This window comes from Chelon labrosus, assembly GCF_963514085.1.
Source record: "Chelon labrosus genome assembly, chromosome: 1".
NCBI lineage: Eukaryota > Metazoa > Chordata > Actinopteri > Mugiliformes > Mugilidae > Chelon > Chelon labrosus.
In genome coordinates, this window is record NC_140337.1 from 12,279,692 (window position 1) to 12,297,196 (window position 17,505).

A 17,505-nucleotide genomic window follows, 5' to 3' on the forward strand; every position below is an offset into this window, starting at 1 on the left:
TGCTCCTGGAATGAGACTGAAACTGAAGTACACTTTCAGGGAAGCTTTTATTGAAATGACGGCATGAACACGCTTGCATACACTCACACACGATATTTATAGGCATACAAATATTAACCGTTTCAGCTCACAGCGGGGGAATGAACAACACCTGTACGTCACACGTTATGCTGTAATGCATTCAGGGACAATTTCTTGTATTTAAAGGCTCAAAGTGTGCAGTATAATCTGATTTATAATGAGACCGTTCAAACCACAAGAAGAGCATAATTTCAGATTGTCATGAAACTTCTAGAGCAGTGTTTCTCTATGGACATATGGCATGGATTCACAAGTTATAATATGTTTTTTTTTTTTTTTTTTACCTCAAATGTATTTAATTACTTGGATATTTACATTGTCAAAAAAATATAGAAATCCACTACAGATCACTACAGCAATATTCAAAATTAATTTAAGTGCAAAGGAACACTGTAGCTTATCATAAATATGGCCTTTAAAGTACATTCATAATGCCAGACAGGGAAAAACTATTTCCCTTTAATCCTGCTGAACCTGTTCACGTGTTTGATTTTTCCAAAACAAAAAAGGGTTAATGAATGAACCGAGGAATGAATGAATGAATGAATGAATAAATAAATAAATAAATAAATGACCATCAAATAATAAACCAGATTCACAATAAAAAAAAAAAGGATTTATATGAGTGTACGAGGTCAACAAAACAGGTGGTCAGTTAACACTACTAGGGGAAATAAATCAGGACGTTCTCATCTTTTCTACAAAATCAGTCAAAACATGAAAAACATGCATGAAAATATCAAACAAAACAACAAGTAACAAATATAAAGAGCCTGACTCCAAACAGTAGCCAGAAATAAATATCACTTAAGTAAAAAAAAAAAAAAAGATTGCAGAAATGTAAATTCGTGAACATGAATCCAGTTCCGTCTCTCACCGGGCTCTTCGCTGATGCCACATTCTCAGAGCGCGTTTCAAAGCGGCTGAAGCAAAAGATTTATAATAACGCCTCGGTCGAAATAAAGGGTGTTTACAGTGCACGTGCACATTGTTTTGGTAAGTGCAGCAAACCTGTGATTCTGGGTGTGAACAGAGGTGCGGCAGATTTGAAAACGTCAACCAGCGTCAGTGGAACAGTTGGTGCTTCCCAATTCCAAACCACACACTCTATGTAGTGCACATCACGCGCTACTTTGCACACTGATCTCTAAAATAAGAAACAGTTTTTTTTTTTTCCTTAAGGGCAAAAAAAATTGTAAAAGACTCATAAATCCATCAACTTGTCAACTTTAAAAATGCCAGCATATTAAAGATATATTCCCAGAGTTCTAGTTCTTTGTGCACACAGTTTTTTTTCTCCCATTTGTAAGCATGTTTTCTGTTTGCTCTGTGCACTGAATGGTACGATAACTCAAGAATCGGGAACATTTAGCATGCAATCATGCATTTTCTGAGTATGCATAATTCATTTGTTTGTTTACTGGAATTGGGTATTTGTTAGGACATCACTTCTTCTGGCTTGACAAAACCCGATTTCACTATTTTCTAAAAAACACTAGACTAGACTGTGCTTGACAGAACTAGAAAGAAGCTGTATGGGGGTAAAACTGACAGCGAACACATAAAATGCCCATTACTCCACATGAAAACAAACCGTCGAACCTGTAAGAGTAGTAATTTAGTCACTTGCCTTCATTTTCCCTTCCAAAAATATTTGTCTAATGTTAATGCTTAATGTCTGCAGCTATCATGGCGAGTTCAATTCGATTATGAAATATCCAGTAAGAAAAACGTTGGAAATAAACTGGAGTTTAGCTGCAGTTCCAGTGTAACAGCAATATACAGATTAATGTGTAGTATGAAACTGGGACACAGCCAATTGCTTTTTTGCTTGGTGTTAAATTAGACTGAAACAAACATATGCCACACCGGGCACATTTTTCTGCTTGACATTTTCAAACCAATTCCATAACCCCTAGAGAGATAAAAAAAAAAAAATCAAATCTTTTAATGCAGCAGATAGGGTCATTTCTATAGAGTATGTGCACTTTAATCCATCAGATTAACCCACATTCCTCCTTCCTCTGAGATCATCATAAAAATGCATCTTGGTGTCAGAGCGGGGGTATTAATTGAAGCTGAGATCCGGAGCTGAATCTCAAGTCTATGCCACCCGGTAGGCGGTCATGCGGTAGTAATTCTGGCTATGGCTGCGCGCGGCCCACACCAGCAGCGCGGCGGCCATCATGTGGAGCGGCGAGGAGATGAGGGCCAGGTAAAGGGACCAGTCCAGAGAGCCGTCCACTTTGTCGGGGAGCATCGACACCCTGTGGAGCAGGTCCATCCCAGCCAGGTAGCAGCACACTGTGGCTAAGGTGCAGAGCCCTGCAGGGAACAGGATGAAGGGACGGAGTGAGATTTCAAGCTGAATGTTTTACTTTCAGAGCAACTGCCTTATTCACGGCAGACATTTTGGCTTGTCACTCTAGGCTCACACAGGTGTAGCTGATAACATTAATGATGGCTCAACTCAGGCATCCCAGGAAGCTATGGCAGTGTGAGAGTGAGCCAGCATGCACAACAGCAAGACCCTGAAACTGATGCAGGTAAATCAAAATTCAGCAAATGTAAGTTTCGTTATTTACACCTCTGACTTTCCTGCTATGATATGTTATTTCCCGTGCATATCGTAGCGATATATCACTATTTTTCTCTGAAACAAACAGGACAGTTACTTAAAACTCTAAGACAGACTTAATTGCAAACAGATGACCTTACAGTTTTATCCTATTTTAAAAGCTGATAACATGCTCCAACATAATCAAATGTTGTTCCACATCAGCTGTCATGGTCTGTTCATAGAGCTTTTTCACAGCAGACATTTTGAATTGTCAAGGTGTATACTGTGGAGAAAAAAAAGTCCTTAAGTGTGAACTCAGAGATTTTCTTGGCCATGAAGGCAGAGCAGCAAGCGCTGAACACAGCGTACTGTGGATGTTCCATCTCTAACATACTTCATCCCACAGTTTTGATTCAAAGTCAACTCATGCATGGACCAGTTCTCTTTTTGACATTTATTGAATACTGAATGTACACCGATCAGCCCCAACATTAAAACCACTGACAGGAGTAGTGACCATCTTGTGACAATACAATGTTCTGCTGGGAAACTTTTGGACCATCTATGTTGATGTTGCACCCACCTAGACCAGACCAGGTACCCCCACCCCATAGTACTGACACTCTTTGATGGCAGCAGCCATCCCCAGCAGGATGCAGCTTGACAGACGCACACACACAAAAACGGTTTAGGAATAACTCAAGAAAAACAAACATGAAGAACAGCACGAGGTGTTGACCTGGCCTCCAAATTCACTAGATCCCAAACTGATCAAGTGTCTGTGGTATGATCCACACAGGCCCCTCCCCCAACCCATAGAACCCAAAGGTTCTACATTCTGTTGTCAGACACCACAGGACACCCTCAGAAATCCCATGTCCATTCTCTGATGAGTCACAACTGTCCTGGAGGCCTAGACGATATTAGGCAGGTGGTCATAATGTTATGCCTCATCGGTGTATAGTGCGTTGCTAATATGGCTTTTAGAGACTGGATTCATACTCGTGACTCTGTGTTCAACCTCACATCACTGCTGTGTTTCCTAAGGTGACTTCCGCAAATTGGAATGATTTGTCTTACCAGCCAGCAGGTGAAGAACTCCAATGCCCAGAGTGGGCGCGAGGCTTCTACAGAGACAAGCACAGAACCCGGTCAGGCCTGCCAGCACCACCAGACCAAGAGACACCAGTGGCAGCAGAAACTGGCACCTCCACATGTCTGCACGTACAAACACGGGAAGGTACAAGTTACGAAAAAAGGCCTTTGTTCAATCATTACGTTCTGGTATGAGAGAAGACACTGCCCTAAATCAAATTCATAATAATGAATTCTCTAAACAGACAAGAGGCTGAATGTGGCTTACATTTTCTCACAGCTTCAGGCAGTTCATGCGTTTAAAAAAAAAAAAAAAAAAAGAAGATATATTTATGTTTGAACTTACAGGTGCGCACCATGTCCTCTCCGCTGTTGTGGTTCCCCGGTTCCTTGTACTTGGGAGTGAACTGCTGAGACAGAGTGAAGCTGCGACACTCCAGCACCATCTTGGCATCTGAAAGAGGTCAGTCACCACTGTTTAAGCACCTCATACCCCATTCACTAGAGGTCGCATGGTAATGTGTCGAGAAATACTGTCTGTTCTGAACTTCAGTTCACAAATCAATATGCAAGGAGGGAGAGCACCCTGCAAGGAACATCCTAAAAATGAATACAGTTTGGTGAATTATAAATCCAACAGAGGTACTCATCTCACACAGCAGGAAGTAAAGTAGCAAAAATATTTAGTTTGTTGTTTAGGCATCACCTGTTGATCCTTTCTATATAGGGCATTTTTCATTACTTTTACCCATCCAGAGTGGAAATTCTTGCTTAACCAGTTACAAGACTTATCTGCAACAATATCATTAACAGATTAGTTGTGTAAGCAATCGTGTTTTAATGTTTGGTGGCTTTTGACAGTTGGCCAGACAAAAATCACTTTCAATACGTTAACTTGGACTTAAGGAAATCATTTTACACGCTAAATTACCAAGAGATCATTACAAAAATTGATGAAAGAGACCTTTTGGTAATGAAAGTAATTAAAGCCTCGTGGCGCTGGGTTTTAAAAGCAGATCTTTTTTTAAATCTATATTTGTGACTAGAAGCCGTTTCCAAAGTAGTAGCTGGCAGATTTCAAATTAGATTTTGAAGTTTCTTTACAAGATCGGGCCACAAGAGGAGTGAGTAAGAGTTGATCCTGTATTTATAGAGGAGGATACTTGATCTCCTTTGAACTATTTGGAGACAACCATAAATCCAAGTAAGTGCCAGAACTGGTTTGTGCACTGTATAGCAATCTCACAGCTTCACATAAGGAGGAATGTATTCTTCAAAATATCTGAGCTATGCAAAAAACAAACAAACCTGGGTGTGAGCCACCGCTACCTGAGACAAGGTGCCCGCTTCTGCTATAAACTTAACACTGTTGACCAGGTGAGATCAGCTGACATAAACGTACCTTGCTCCTTGTACCAGTGAGCGTTGGCAGGGACGAGCACACACCGCCACCAGAGGCCCACGGTCCCGTTGAGGCGGAACAGAGTGTCGCTGTATGTTTTCTCGTCAAACTCCCCGTCCATGAACTCCTCGTAGAGAGAGCGCAGCTCGGACACGTTGGCCTCTCCGCGCACGGTGGGGCTGCTGTACTGGTACCAGTGCTGCGTCCCTATGGCCACCGACAGGTACACGGTGGCCAGGATGCTCAGCACGCAGGCGATGACCAGAGCTGTGGCGTAGCGGTTGTCAACCATTGTTCACCGAGACGGAGACGCGTCAAAAGGGATTAAGTTGGTGGCAGCGGTCGAATTGTCGCGCATCAATTTGGTCGATCTGCGATGCTTCCCGTCGCCCACTTTTATCCCAGCCGCTCTGACATAGTTAAGTCCGAGAAATGCAACCAAGCAATAGCCAACGGCAGGCTGTTATTTTAATGATTGTTACTCATCGTCAGTGCTGTATAACGGTCACCAGCCCTGCAGCCCTGCAGCCCGGCTTGGATGCGCCATCTGTTCCCTTGTCCCACTTCCACAGATGGTGCGCAGCCCGACGCTGCGGCGGGTGCCTCACAGTAGAGTCCGCAATAACAACTCCTCCACAGCAAATAAAGTGAAATAGGGCGATGTCACACGAGACGTTATTCCAAAGTTATTCCAGCCCGCAATTTTAAATGGCATGTGTCTATTTTGCAAAGCAGGCTGAAGCCGGGTGCACCCTGGATGAGGAGAGTTGTAAACACACTAATCCCTACGTTTTCCTCTTCCGGTTCCGCTGATCGGCAGAGAAATCTCAGCCACTACGCTTCTGTTTTCTATTAGCTACGCTGAGCACGATGCATCCTGCGAACAAGATAGACATCACATCAGCATAGTTTTAACGGGCTTGTTCAGTGAAATATGGTCAACAGCAATGGTGCAGGATAAAACAAACCAAAAAAAACAAGATTATTTAAGTCTTCAATAAAAAGACTCCAATAAATAAAAATAATTTGGATTTCTGCATCCTATCTATTGAAGAGATGAATCATAATTTACAAAAAAGGAAAAGTAATCAGATGAAGGAAAAATAATCTTTAGTCTCCTTTTTAAAGTTTTAGCTATAGAAAGATTTATTGAAAAATTGGCTTTTCCACAGCAATTGCATAGCTCCAAATCTCACAACATTTCACTACAATGCCTCACAGATTACCACCATGCATTTTACAAAAGTAAAAAAACAAACAAACAAAAAAAACCCCACTAATTTTATATTAGGAAACTTGCAGAAAGGCCTCGATAAAAATGTTAAAGTAAGCTGACGGTAAGTTATGACAAACTGGTCCGGTGAGGTAAAATGCGAGGATTTACAATAATAAATATTATTTACTAAAAATAAATAAATCCATTAATTTGATGCATTTTCGCTCTTCCATACATCTACTTTTTACTTAGAATAACCTTTTGCACACACAATTTCCAATGATGTAAAAATTACCTCTTAAAAAATTCCAGTTTGGCATTAGCAGTCTGGTTTCTGCACATTTCAAGATAAAGCGGGAACTTCCAAACCGCTGCATTCAAGCAGTGACGCGAGCGATTTTATTGTTTCGCTTTCCAGTGCAGCCGGTTCGACGTGTGTGGCGAACAAGATTCAACAAGGCGGCAGCTGTAGTCGTCTCTAAGTTGCATATTGCAATAGCACGGTTCACTGTGAAGCAAGAAACCTCTGCGACTGATAAGAAAATTGTTTTCGTAACAGTGATGGCAGCCATGTTTTGCTTGAGAGCACAGTGAGCTCAGATAATATTTCTGGCATGTCAGGAGCCATGAAAACGTCACCAGGCAGGATGCGGTGAGGAGACTAAGCTTGTGCTATTCTCTACGTGAAGCTGCTAATAAGGACAAAAATGGATTAAAATATTAGTAAATAATTGTGTAGCTATTGTTTTTTTTTTTTTTTTTTTTTTAATCAGGTTGCACTGAATATTACACCCATGTGTCAGTAAAACTGTTTGAGCAACTTTCCTTATCAAAACCAGTGACGCTTGACGCTTGAACTTTTCAGATGATACCATCAATCCTACTCCCCAATCATAGCCTTCCTCGGGAAGATTACCAGCAATTTTACAAAAACACGTCGTTTTGGAAAGGGGTTATCATTTTCCTCACAAAAAGGTAAAAGATGACACAAAAGCAACAAGAATATAAGCTTACATATTTTAGCAAACGTTCAAAAAATAATTTGATTACTGATCATTATCACTTGGTATGCATGTTTTAATCAACTAGAAACTAAATAGTGTCACGTCACACAACTTTTTACACATGTATGGAGTTCACGGAAGCACTTACCCAGAATGAAAAGATATAACATGAAGAATCATTAGTTCTTTGTCACCACCTGGATTTAACTAACCAAATAGGTACGAGCCTCCTATTGGATAATTACTGCATGGGTGATTATCTTTCAGCTGGCAACAAGTTATTTAACCTCAACTGATGCAATGAGTAGCTTCTCATTTCTTAAACAACCGTGTCTAAAGATACATCCTGTGGTCGTGGAAAATATGTTAGTCTGTTTGAGAAGGGTCAAATAATTGGCATGCATCAAGCAGAGAAAACATCTAAGGAGATTGCAGAAACTACTAAACTTGGGTCAAGAACTGTCCAACGCATTATTAAAAACTGGAAGGATGTTGAGGAACCATCGACTTTGAGGAAAAAATGTGGTCGGAAAAAAATCCTGATTGATCATGATCAGTGATCACTTAAACGTTTGGTGAAATCAAATCGAAGAAAAACAACAGTAGAACTCAGGGCTATGTTTAATGGTGAAAGTAAGAGCATTTCCACACGTACAATGTGAAGGGAACTCAAGGGATTGGGACTGAACAGCTGTGTAGCCTTAAGAAAACCATTAATCAGTGAGGCTAACTGGAAAAAAAGGCTTCAATTTGCTAGGGAGCACCAATGGAGTTTTTCTTCCCCGATGGCACGTGCATATTCCAAGATGCCAGGATTCATTGGGCTCAAATTGTGAAAGAGTGGTTCAGGGAGCATGAGACATCATTTTCACACATGGATTGGCCACCACAGAGTCCAGACCTTAACCCCACTGAGAATCTTTGGGATGTGCTGGAGAAGGCTTTGTGCAGTGGCCAGACTCTCCCATCATCAATACAAGATGTTGGTGAAAAATGAATGCAACACCGATGGAAATGAATCTTGTGACACTGAAGAAGTGTATCGAAACAATGCCACAGCGAATGCGTGCTGTAATCAAAGCTAAAAGGCGGTCGAACGAAATATTGAGGGTGTGTGTGACCCTTTATTTTTGGTGGCAACTTTTTTTTTGTTTGGCCAGACAGTGTATGTTACATTAATGTTAAAATTGGTTGATACTGTGACGGCACAGCAGTGGATAAAAACAGTTTTGTCAGCGGTCATCACTGTCTTGGCTCAACGGGGAACATTAAACAATTAAACAGCGCAGCCATGTTGGCAGAAGTTTTTACAGTGTGATAATAAGTTATTACAAACCGGTCTGGTGAGGTGAAATGAACCCAAGGGAAAGGCAAGAGATTAAAAACAACATAATTACAAAATCAAATATTCAGACATACTACACAAATATTATCTGTGATGTTTCGAGTTCTGAGAATGAATGAATGAGAGGCATTTAGTTTTATTATTTCTGTGTATTGAGCAATTGCAAAGCCTTGACGTCAATGTGACTCAGTTTCTATACAACATCAGTTATTTGTTTGCCATTCAGATTAATCTGAATATTCTCTTTCTGGCACAGAAGCAGGTACTAATGTCTTTCTAACATCTAGTTTGTCTTAAATCGCTTAAACAATGTGTTTCTGTTCAGATATTTTCTTTCAAAGGGAGCCAGTCATTTACAGTTAGTTGATATCTTGAGTGATGAAGTGGTTTATCTCTCTGTTGTGTTGTGCCACATATCACTTGTCAGTCAACCAGTGCAGATAATGCTGTGACTTCACGGGAGAATAGTTTTGCTTTAAAGTTTTTAAACCAGCAAGAGACAATGTAGAGCTTGTACGCTCCTCCCTCATATAAAGGTAATTACAAGTCATTGCGTGACAAGTACTCATCTTTCAAAACTAACAGTATTGAGCCTGGGAACCAGATGAATTGGAACGCTCATGTTTCATTTGAGTATTGCATGCATCATATGGACGCTGAACGCTGGTCTTTTTCTTTTTCAAAATGTGATTTCTATTTATAGAAGTATGATTATATTAAAAGTAGTTTGTCATCAAACCAAAAAAAATAATTAAATAATTGAAAAGAATATTGTCCCAACAGTACAGGCCTCAGGCAACTTTGCCTCTTCTGGCTGCTAGTCAGCTGCTCCTTTTATGTCTTTGTGTGGTTGTGTCAAATATTCAAGTACTCTCCTAACCACTCACGTCACATTGTTTGAAACCCATGTCAATGAATCAGAGAGACTTCTGGCACCTGCATAAGTGTTAAACTAAAAGACCAATCCTCCTTTTTTTTAATTATGACCAGGTCAACAACATTCTGCAAAAGCCATCTGATAATTAAATTGTTCTGCTGATAGAACAATCTGGCACCAATCTGGTACCCTGGTACAGGTTGTCCTTAATGTCCCACTTAAGGGGACAGTTTGTTTTGGGTTATGAATTCAGATAATGATCGAATACAAAGGAACAATGACAACATGAATAACAAATCATAAAAACTAACATGCATAAAGGGAAATTAGTGCAAATGTGCCAGGGTAGTGCAAGGGACACAGCCAAAGTATTCATTCCCATTATGCATAGTAAGAGCGAACTGAGTCTTTAAGTCCTCCAAACAGGCGCTTAGAAGCTCAGACTCCCTATGGAGATGATGGTCACACAGTCTGTTCGCACTCGATGCACTTACTTTTCCTGTCAGTCACTGACTTTAATTTTGAACTTTAAACATAAAGTACAATTTCTTGCATTACACATTTGAGGCACGATGCTGAAACACTGACAAGCTGTTCGCAATAGAGCCACGTCTGCTAAACAAACAATGCAAACACATTTTTACTAGATTTGTACCTGATTAATAAACGGTCTACCCCTCCACTATGTGACTTTGGCTATACTCTAAGGACGGTTGTACACTAAGCATGGACGTAATTGATGGTGTCATATGAACACATATGATAGGTGTTTCCTATCTAGTGCCCAAACAAATTTTTCAAATGTACTTCTGGGGGGTTAAAACTTGACAAATGTATCAGTCACTCCCTTTCAACAACGAATATTGATTTGTTTTTTTGGTTTACTTTTCCTCCTGCCTTGTATTTACAGTTCACATAAGGCCGCAAGAAGAACAACAATAATGCATTACGGATGCACATCAGCCCAAAATTAGTGTTAAAGGTTCCCTGCCGATGCTGTTATAGAAATTGTAGCAACGTGATGGCCGTAACCTATACAACTCTATTTCATTTTCTGGAATTCGGATATATGAGCTGATGCCTGATGCCTAACACTTGTCTCTGCGTGACAAACTAACAAACAAAGTGGCTTCAACTATTTTAGTACTCCCATTATAGTGCAAAGTGTCAATCATATGGGTTTGCTTCACAAATTAATTTTTAAATTGATGATGGCATGATGTCGTCAACAAGCGCTTGAGTAACACTTCAACATTGACTTGAAACAATGTCACTTACCCCACCTTAGATGTTTTGTAAGTTAGTTTTAAAGGGCAACAATATGGCAGCATGAATTAAGCAGGCCACATACGTATATGCATTGTTACAACAGACCTCTTGTCTTGGTTCAGAAGAATTGATAATATTAATAATATAGTACTGTAAAATATCCTTCACCAGATCTGATCTTGAGCAAGCATGTAAAACCCCAAACTGTTCTCCAGGTGCCACGTGCACGGCTCCTCACTGCTACAAGTATGCTCACTACTGTGTGTACAAATGGATGGGACAAATGCAGGGAATTAATTATCAGACCATCTCATTCTCATGTAGAAGTAAACTTGTCGGATGGGTTACCAACACGCAATGGCACAAAGGAACTGTCATCTTATTGATGGGTGGTGATCAGCCAAGCCTCACTGACGCACTTGAGGAGCGGAGGCTGGCCCACGTGGTCCGATCAGACAGACGAGTTACTGTGACTCAAAAAAAAATAAATAATCATGCTGGTTCTGATAGAAACAAACATACACACACACAGTGCGTCACATTTTGTTTTGTATGTGTGCTTGTGCTGACCCCTGCCCACGGAGAAAGGGAGAATGGAAGAAAGTGCCCTGGTCTGATATATCACATTTAATTTTATATCACCTGGATGGCTGGAATACAAGGAACACCCTGTTGTTATGGGGGGTGTGCTTGGTGTGCGACAATGTTTAGGTGGTGGTATGTATCAAAGTAGGTAATATCCACATTAATGCCAGGACCCAGGTTTCCCAGGAGAACATTACATTGTAACGAGATCATCAACGTTATTCACTTCACCGGTTGGTGGTTTTTATGATGTGGCTGATAGGTTTATATAATACCCGTTCAATTCTGCCTAATGGGAAGGCAAAATATGATGCCCTGTGAATTACTCTATATTTGAAATCATGATTCTGATGCAATTACTTCTGATTCTTTTTCTAATTAATATCTCAAGTAGCATCCCAGCTACATTTAATTTCAGTAAATAAGTTATTTAGGAAAGTTCATAATGTTCATATATCCATAGCTCTATAGATAGATAGGTATATCACAAGAAACAATAAGTAAAGGATAGGGAATTCATTGAAAACCGCATTTAAACTAAGACAGGCTGTTCATCAGCTGATCAAAATTTTAAGACCATAGCCTTAAAAAGGCAAAATCTGCACAGGAATCTGGCTTTTATGACATTTTCTTTACACTGTAAAGCAAAAGCAAAAAGGCTTTCTGTCTTTGAATGTGGCAGGATTGATGGCCTGCGCAAGCTAGACCTGGAAACACTTGCATCAAGCATGTTTAAACTAATTTTTGTAGTGACCAACATGAAAAGCGGGGCTAATAAACTGCCTACTATCTGTAAGATTTTGTTGCTGAGCTAACAGTTGATAAAGCATGTTGACAATTAATCAAAAGGTTGATTAGTCAGCCCCCTCACCAGCCCTGCTGAAGTGCCCTGGAAGCCAATATTGCTCCTGATGGCCCAATCTGGGCTATTTTACAGAGATGATTAAATGTGAGAGTACTGTGGATTCTGTGCCCGACTCATACTTTGATGTACTCCCAAAACAGGACAACAAATCATCTCAAATTTGTCTAGTTTAATGGAATGACTTGAGACTTACTTGAGGCCATGTATGTCATGAAAGTTTTCTGACTGCTGACATACTTTTCTGTGACACTTTTATTGTGCTGTGTTCTTCTTGAAATATAGTATACTATAATTACATGTAAATATGAATAATCATCCAGGACAAAGTTCAGACATTTTATATTTTGCATTTTACTTTTTATTATTTACAGTATTAAATAACAGATTTTTTATTTATTTATTTCTTTTCCACTGTCAGGGTCATTAACTGATCAGATCTTATAGGGATTAAAACTGAAATCAAAGAACATAATCTTAGGTTATAACTGTTTCCAAGGACTTACCTTCATTATCAGTTTATATATTGATTATAACTCACAGTATCCTAACTAAATAAGTTAAACTGTCTTTGTATGTAGTAAAAATGCTATATGTGGTAAATGTCTGATATACAAGGATGTCAGATTACGTCATTCATTCTTTATAACAGAGGTCACTATTTAAGTGGTGTTTGCTGTTGTTTCCTTCATATATGGGATATCAGCAATGTAAAACAGGACAACAAAGTTAAAATTCCAGCAATGTCTGTGTTGTCAACGTTGAGTAGAAGCATGTAACAATAGTGCAGTAAACTTTAAATTAAAGTCCAATTTATTTAATTGCTATTCATCGGATTTCCAAGACGTTATCAAGATACCAGTAACGGGAGATATTTTCTAATGGGATTTCATGGACTTCAGCACAGACTAATGCTGGCATGACAGTAGCCATGACAGCAGCACCAGGCAGGATGCGGTGATGAGACTGATCTTGTGGTTTACTCCACTTGACATTTCTATAAATGTTGAAAAAAGGAAAAGAAATTGTTTTACTAAAATTTCTATAATATTGTACATTTATAATATGATAGCATCAAAATTACTTGCCTGCGCCATCCACAAAAATGAAGTTGGTGTCAATGTTGAAGTCTGTGATGTTGGAAGATGCACTGACCAAAACTGTGGCAATCTGAGTGTTGTTAGGAACAGATGTGGAACTAAACGCAAGGTCCATGTTGTTGATGATTGATCCATTACTGCAAAAGGATTGATCAAAAACATAGTTTTATTTCTATGGATTTATAATCAATATTCTTGAGATTCTGCCAGTATAACATAAAAAATTACCTGAATGAAATCACAGTCAAGGAGCGGAATGAAGAAAATGCTCTTTGGTAGAGAGGTTCAAGCTGCAGAAATAAAGACAACCTTTAACTACACGTGCATTTTCATCTTTTTCCAGTTTCAATGACTACCTGGGCTCTCCACACACAATTAAATGTATATAGCAAGATTAGTTATATTAGTCATCTTTGAAAACTCTACATCTACGATCAAGCTCATTAACAACAACATCCGATAGGATTCACTAGAAGCACCCACACTTTTTTGATAATCTTACCCATAATATACATGTTTACACACATGTTAACACTGACAAAACATGAGCATTCCACAAAATAAGTTTGTGGAACATTAATTTAATGTATTTGGTAATTCTACAACACTATGATGACATATTTACTGTGTATAGATTTTTGGTAACTTTAATAAATGTGTTTAGGAAGAAGAATGACCAAACAAGTCACAATAAAATATGCTACATTGCAGAAATGCTGTGATTACAATGTTATATACTGTTATATACTGTATCTTTTGTCTAAAATATAAAATAAATAAAAATAAATTTTATTAAAGAACACACATTTTCACTTGATGATACGTACCGTTGACTCTAACATCGTGGCACGATTTACAAACGCTGCAGATGATGGATTCTGCAAGTCACTTGTAAAAGTCTCTCCAGCTGATCGGAAAGTCAACCGCCTTATTATTAGTGCCTCAACAGTGGTAGCAGTTGTGATGGTTGTAGGAGTTGTTGTGGATATATTAACCGTAGTGGTTGTCATTGTTGTGAAAGATGTTGTAGTGGAGGCATTGGTAGTTGTAGCACTGGATGTTGCAATTTCAGCAGTTGTAGCAACTGCAGTTGTGTCTGTAAAATGACAAATTTGAGAAAAAAAAACAATTATTGTTAGCCTAAGGTCATTCTTTTGAATCTACTCCTGAATCACAATTTACTGTGTTTCTATGACTGACAGTTAACCACTATCCTTAACTCCAGCTTGTTTCCTTGATAGAGTGAAGTGGGGTAATACTGTTTACTTACTAACTGGTTGAACAGTGTTGGCTTGGAAAGTGACGTTGAAGGTACTGCTGGAATTAGTCAACGCATCCTCTAAGGTTTTAACAACATCAGTAGTTGGTGGGATTTCTGTAGCCGGCGCAGTTCTATTGAACTCAACACCCACTTGTACATCAGTATTTTCCATTCGTGTGCGGGCTGTAGCTGGCCTGCATTAAAAAAGCACAAATCTCAATTGTTACTGTGTGTTTTTGTTTTTTAAAACTAATTCTTATTGAGAGAAGTGGTCAAACAAACACATTTAGAGTCTAAAAATGTACAATCTTACCTGAACGCTATGACAAAAGTGCGAATGAAAAGCAACCCATATCGATTCCTGTAGATCATGTCACACTGGGAGAATTAAAAAAAGACAGAAGAATGTAAAATTGCATGAAAAACAAGTAAAAACTGAATATCAATTACATAAGCACATCATGACATTGTACTCACCACTGCTACAACTCTTGCTGCGAGGGCCTTAAATTGTTGGCTATTTCTATCAGTAAGTTCCGGCACAAACGGTTCTACCAAGATGGCTTCAATAGCCACAACTACAGGGGGGGCTTCGGTTGTAGTAGTTGTAGTTGGCACAGTGGTTGTTGTTGAAGTTGGTCCAGCAGTTGGTGCAGTGGTTGTTGTTGCAGCTGGTGGAGTAGTTGTCATTGTAGCTGGTGTAGTGGTTCCTGTAGTTGACACAGTGGTTGTTGGTGCAGTTGATGTAGTTGAGGTTGCAGTTGTAGGTGTTGTTATTGATTCAGTGGTTGTTATAGTTGCTGCTGGTGTTGCTGTAGTTGACAGAGTGGTTGATGTTGTAGTTGGTGCTGTGTTTATTGATGTTTCAGTGGCTGTTGATGCAGATGCAGTTGGTTCGGTGGTTGTAGTTGATGTGGATGTGGTTGTACTGGGTGCAGTAGTCGTAGTTATAGGTGGTGCAGTGGTCATTGTTGTAGTTGATGCAGTGGTCGTTGTTGTAGTTGGAGCAGGGTTTGTCATTGTAGTAGATGCAGTTGTTGTTGTTGACGTTGGTGAAGCGGTTGTTGCAGTTGGTGTTGTGGTTGTAGTTGGTGCCATGGTTGTGGTTGTTGTTGGTGCAGTGGATGTGGTTGTAGTTGGTGTAGTGGTTGTGGTTGTAGTTGTTGTAGTTGGTGCACTTGTTGTGGTTGTAGTTGGAGCGTCAGTCGTTGTTGTAGTTGTTGCAGTGGTTGTAGTTAGCGAAGTGGATGTGGTTGTAGTTGGTGCAGTTGTTGTTGTAGTAGGTGAAGTGGTTGTTGTAGTTGGTGCCGTGGTTGTGGTTGGAGTAGATGCAGTGCTTGTAGTTGGTGGAGTGGTTGTGGTCGTAGAAGGTGCAGTTGTTGTTGTTGTTAAAGCTGGTGCAGTGGTTGTAGTTGAAGCAGAAGATGTTGTAGTAGGTGCAGTGGTCGTAGCTGTAGTAAGTGCAGTTGTTGTGGTTGCAATTGGTTCTGTAATTGTGGTTGTACTTGGGGCTGTGGTTGTGGTTGTACTTGGTAACGTGGTTGTGGTTGTAGGTGGTGTAGTCGTTGTGGTTGTACTTGCTTCAGTTGTTGTGGTTGTAGTTGGAGCATCAGTAGTTTCTGGAGTTGGTACAGTGGTTGTACTTGGTAACGTGGTTGTGGTTGTAGGTGGTGTAGTCGTTGTGGTTGTAGTTAGCGAAGTGGATGTGGTTGTAGTTGGAGCATCAGTTGTTGTAGTTGGTGCAGTGGTTGTGGTTGTAGAAGGTGCAGTTGTTGTAGTGAGTGAAGTGGTTGTTGTAGTTGGGGCTGTGGTTGTGGTTGTATTTGGTACAGTGGTTGTGGTTGTAGGTGGTGTAGTACTTGTGGTTGTACTTGGTGCAGTTGTTGTGGTTGTCGTTGGAGAATCAGTTGTTGTAGTTGGTAAAGTGGTTGTGGTTGTACTAGATGCAGTGGTTGTGGTTGATGTAGTGGTTGTGGTTGTAGAAGGTGCAGCTGTTGTAGTGGGTGCAGTGGTTGTTGTAGTTGGGGCCATGGTTGTGGTTGTAGTAGGTGCAGTTGGTGTAGTGGTTGTTGTAGTTGGTGCCATGGTTTTGGTTGTAGTCGGTACAGTGGTTGTACTTGGTGCCGTTGTTGTGGTTATAGTTGGAGCATCAGTTGTTGTTGTAGTTAGTGCAGTGGTTGTTGTTGGCGAGGTGGATGTGGATGTAGTAGGTGCTGTTGTTGTTGTTGTTGTTGTAGTGGGTGAAGTCCCTGTTATAGTTGGTGCCGTGGTTGGGGTTGTAGTCGGTACGGTGGTTGCGGTTGGAGTAGGAGCATCAGTTGTTGTTGTAGTTGGTGCAGTGGTTGTGGTTGTAGTTGTAGTTGGTACAGTGGATGTGGTTGTAGTAGATGCCGTGGTTGTGGTTGGAGTAGTGGTTGTGGTTGTAGTAGGTGCAGTTGTTGTGGTTGTAGTTGGGGCATCAGTTGTTGTTGTCGTTGGTGCAGTGGTTGTAGTTTGTGTTGTGGTTGGAGTTGGTGGAGTTGTTGTGGTTGAAGTTTGTGTGCTGGTTGTGGTTGGACTTTGTGTGCTGGTTGTGGTTGTCGTAGTTGCAGTTCTTGTTGTAGTGGGTGAAGTGGTTGTTGTACTTGGTGCCGTGGTTGTGGCTGTACTTGGTGCCGTGTTTGTGGTTGTAGTTGGTGCAGTGGTTGTGATTGTAATAGAAGCCGTGTTTGTGGTTGTACTTGGTGCAGTGGTTGTGGTTGTAGTAGGTGCAGTGGTTGTAGTTGGTGTTGTGGTTGTAGTTGTAGTAGGTGCAGTTGTTGTATTCTGAGTTGGTGTAGTGGTTGTAGTCGGCGCAGGGGTTGTGGTT

At 40.2% G+C, this 17,505-nt stretch overlaps 1 protein-coding gene and 1 long non-coding RNA gene across 3 annotated transcripts in view; one reads left to right on the forward strand and one right to left on the reverse strand.

Annotated features, from left to right (window-relative positions):
* Positions 1 to 11: 11 nt before the first annotated feature.
* Positions 12 to 6,017, reverse strand: LOC311490078 (claudin domain-containing protein 1-like). The gene is made up of 4 exons (XM_084547429.1): positions 5,139 to 6,017; positions 4,083 to 4,190; positions 3,722 to 3,859; positions 12 to 2,406 (listed from the first exon to the last, which is right to left on the reverse strand). The coding sequence occupies exons 1-4, from the start codon at positions 5,428 to 5,430 to the stop codon at positions 2,186 to 2,188; spliced, it is 759 nt and encodes a 252-aa protein (XP_084403555.1). The 5' UTR covers positions 5,431 to 6,017; the 3' UTR covers positions 12 to 2,185.
* The window catches only part of LOC311490085, a 55,913-nt gene continuing 41,010 nt past the window's right edge, over positions 2,603 to 17,505 (forward strand). The window contains exons 1-4 of one of the 2 annotated variants that reach the window (XR_014699141.1): positions 2,603 to 2,648; positions 3,689 to 3,881; positions 4,085 to 4,199; positions 6,773 to 7,061. This is a non-coding gene — a long non-coding RNA (uncharacterized lncRNA). Of the gene's footprint in view, positions 2,649 to 3,688; positions 3,882 to 4,084; positions 4,200 to 6,772; positions 7,062 to 17,505 lie in introns of those variants that run through there. The other variant, XR_014699140.1, reaches the window with a different exon arrangement.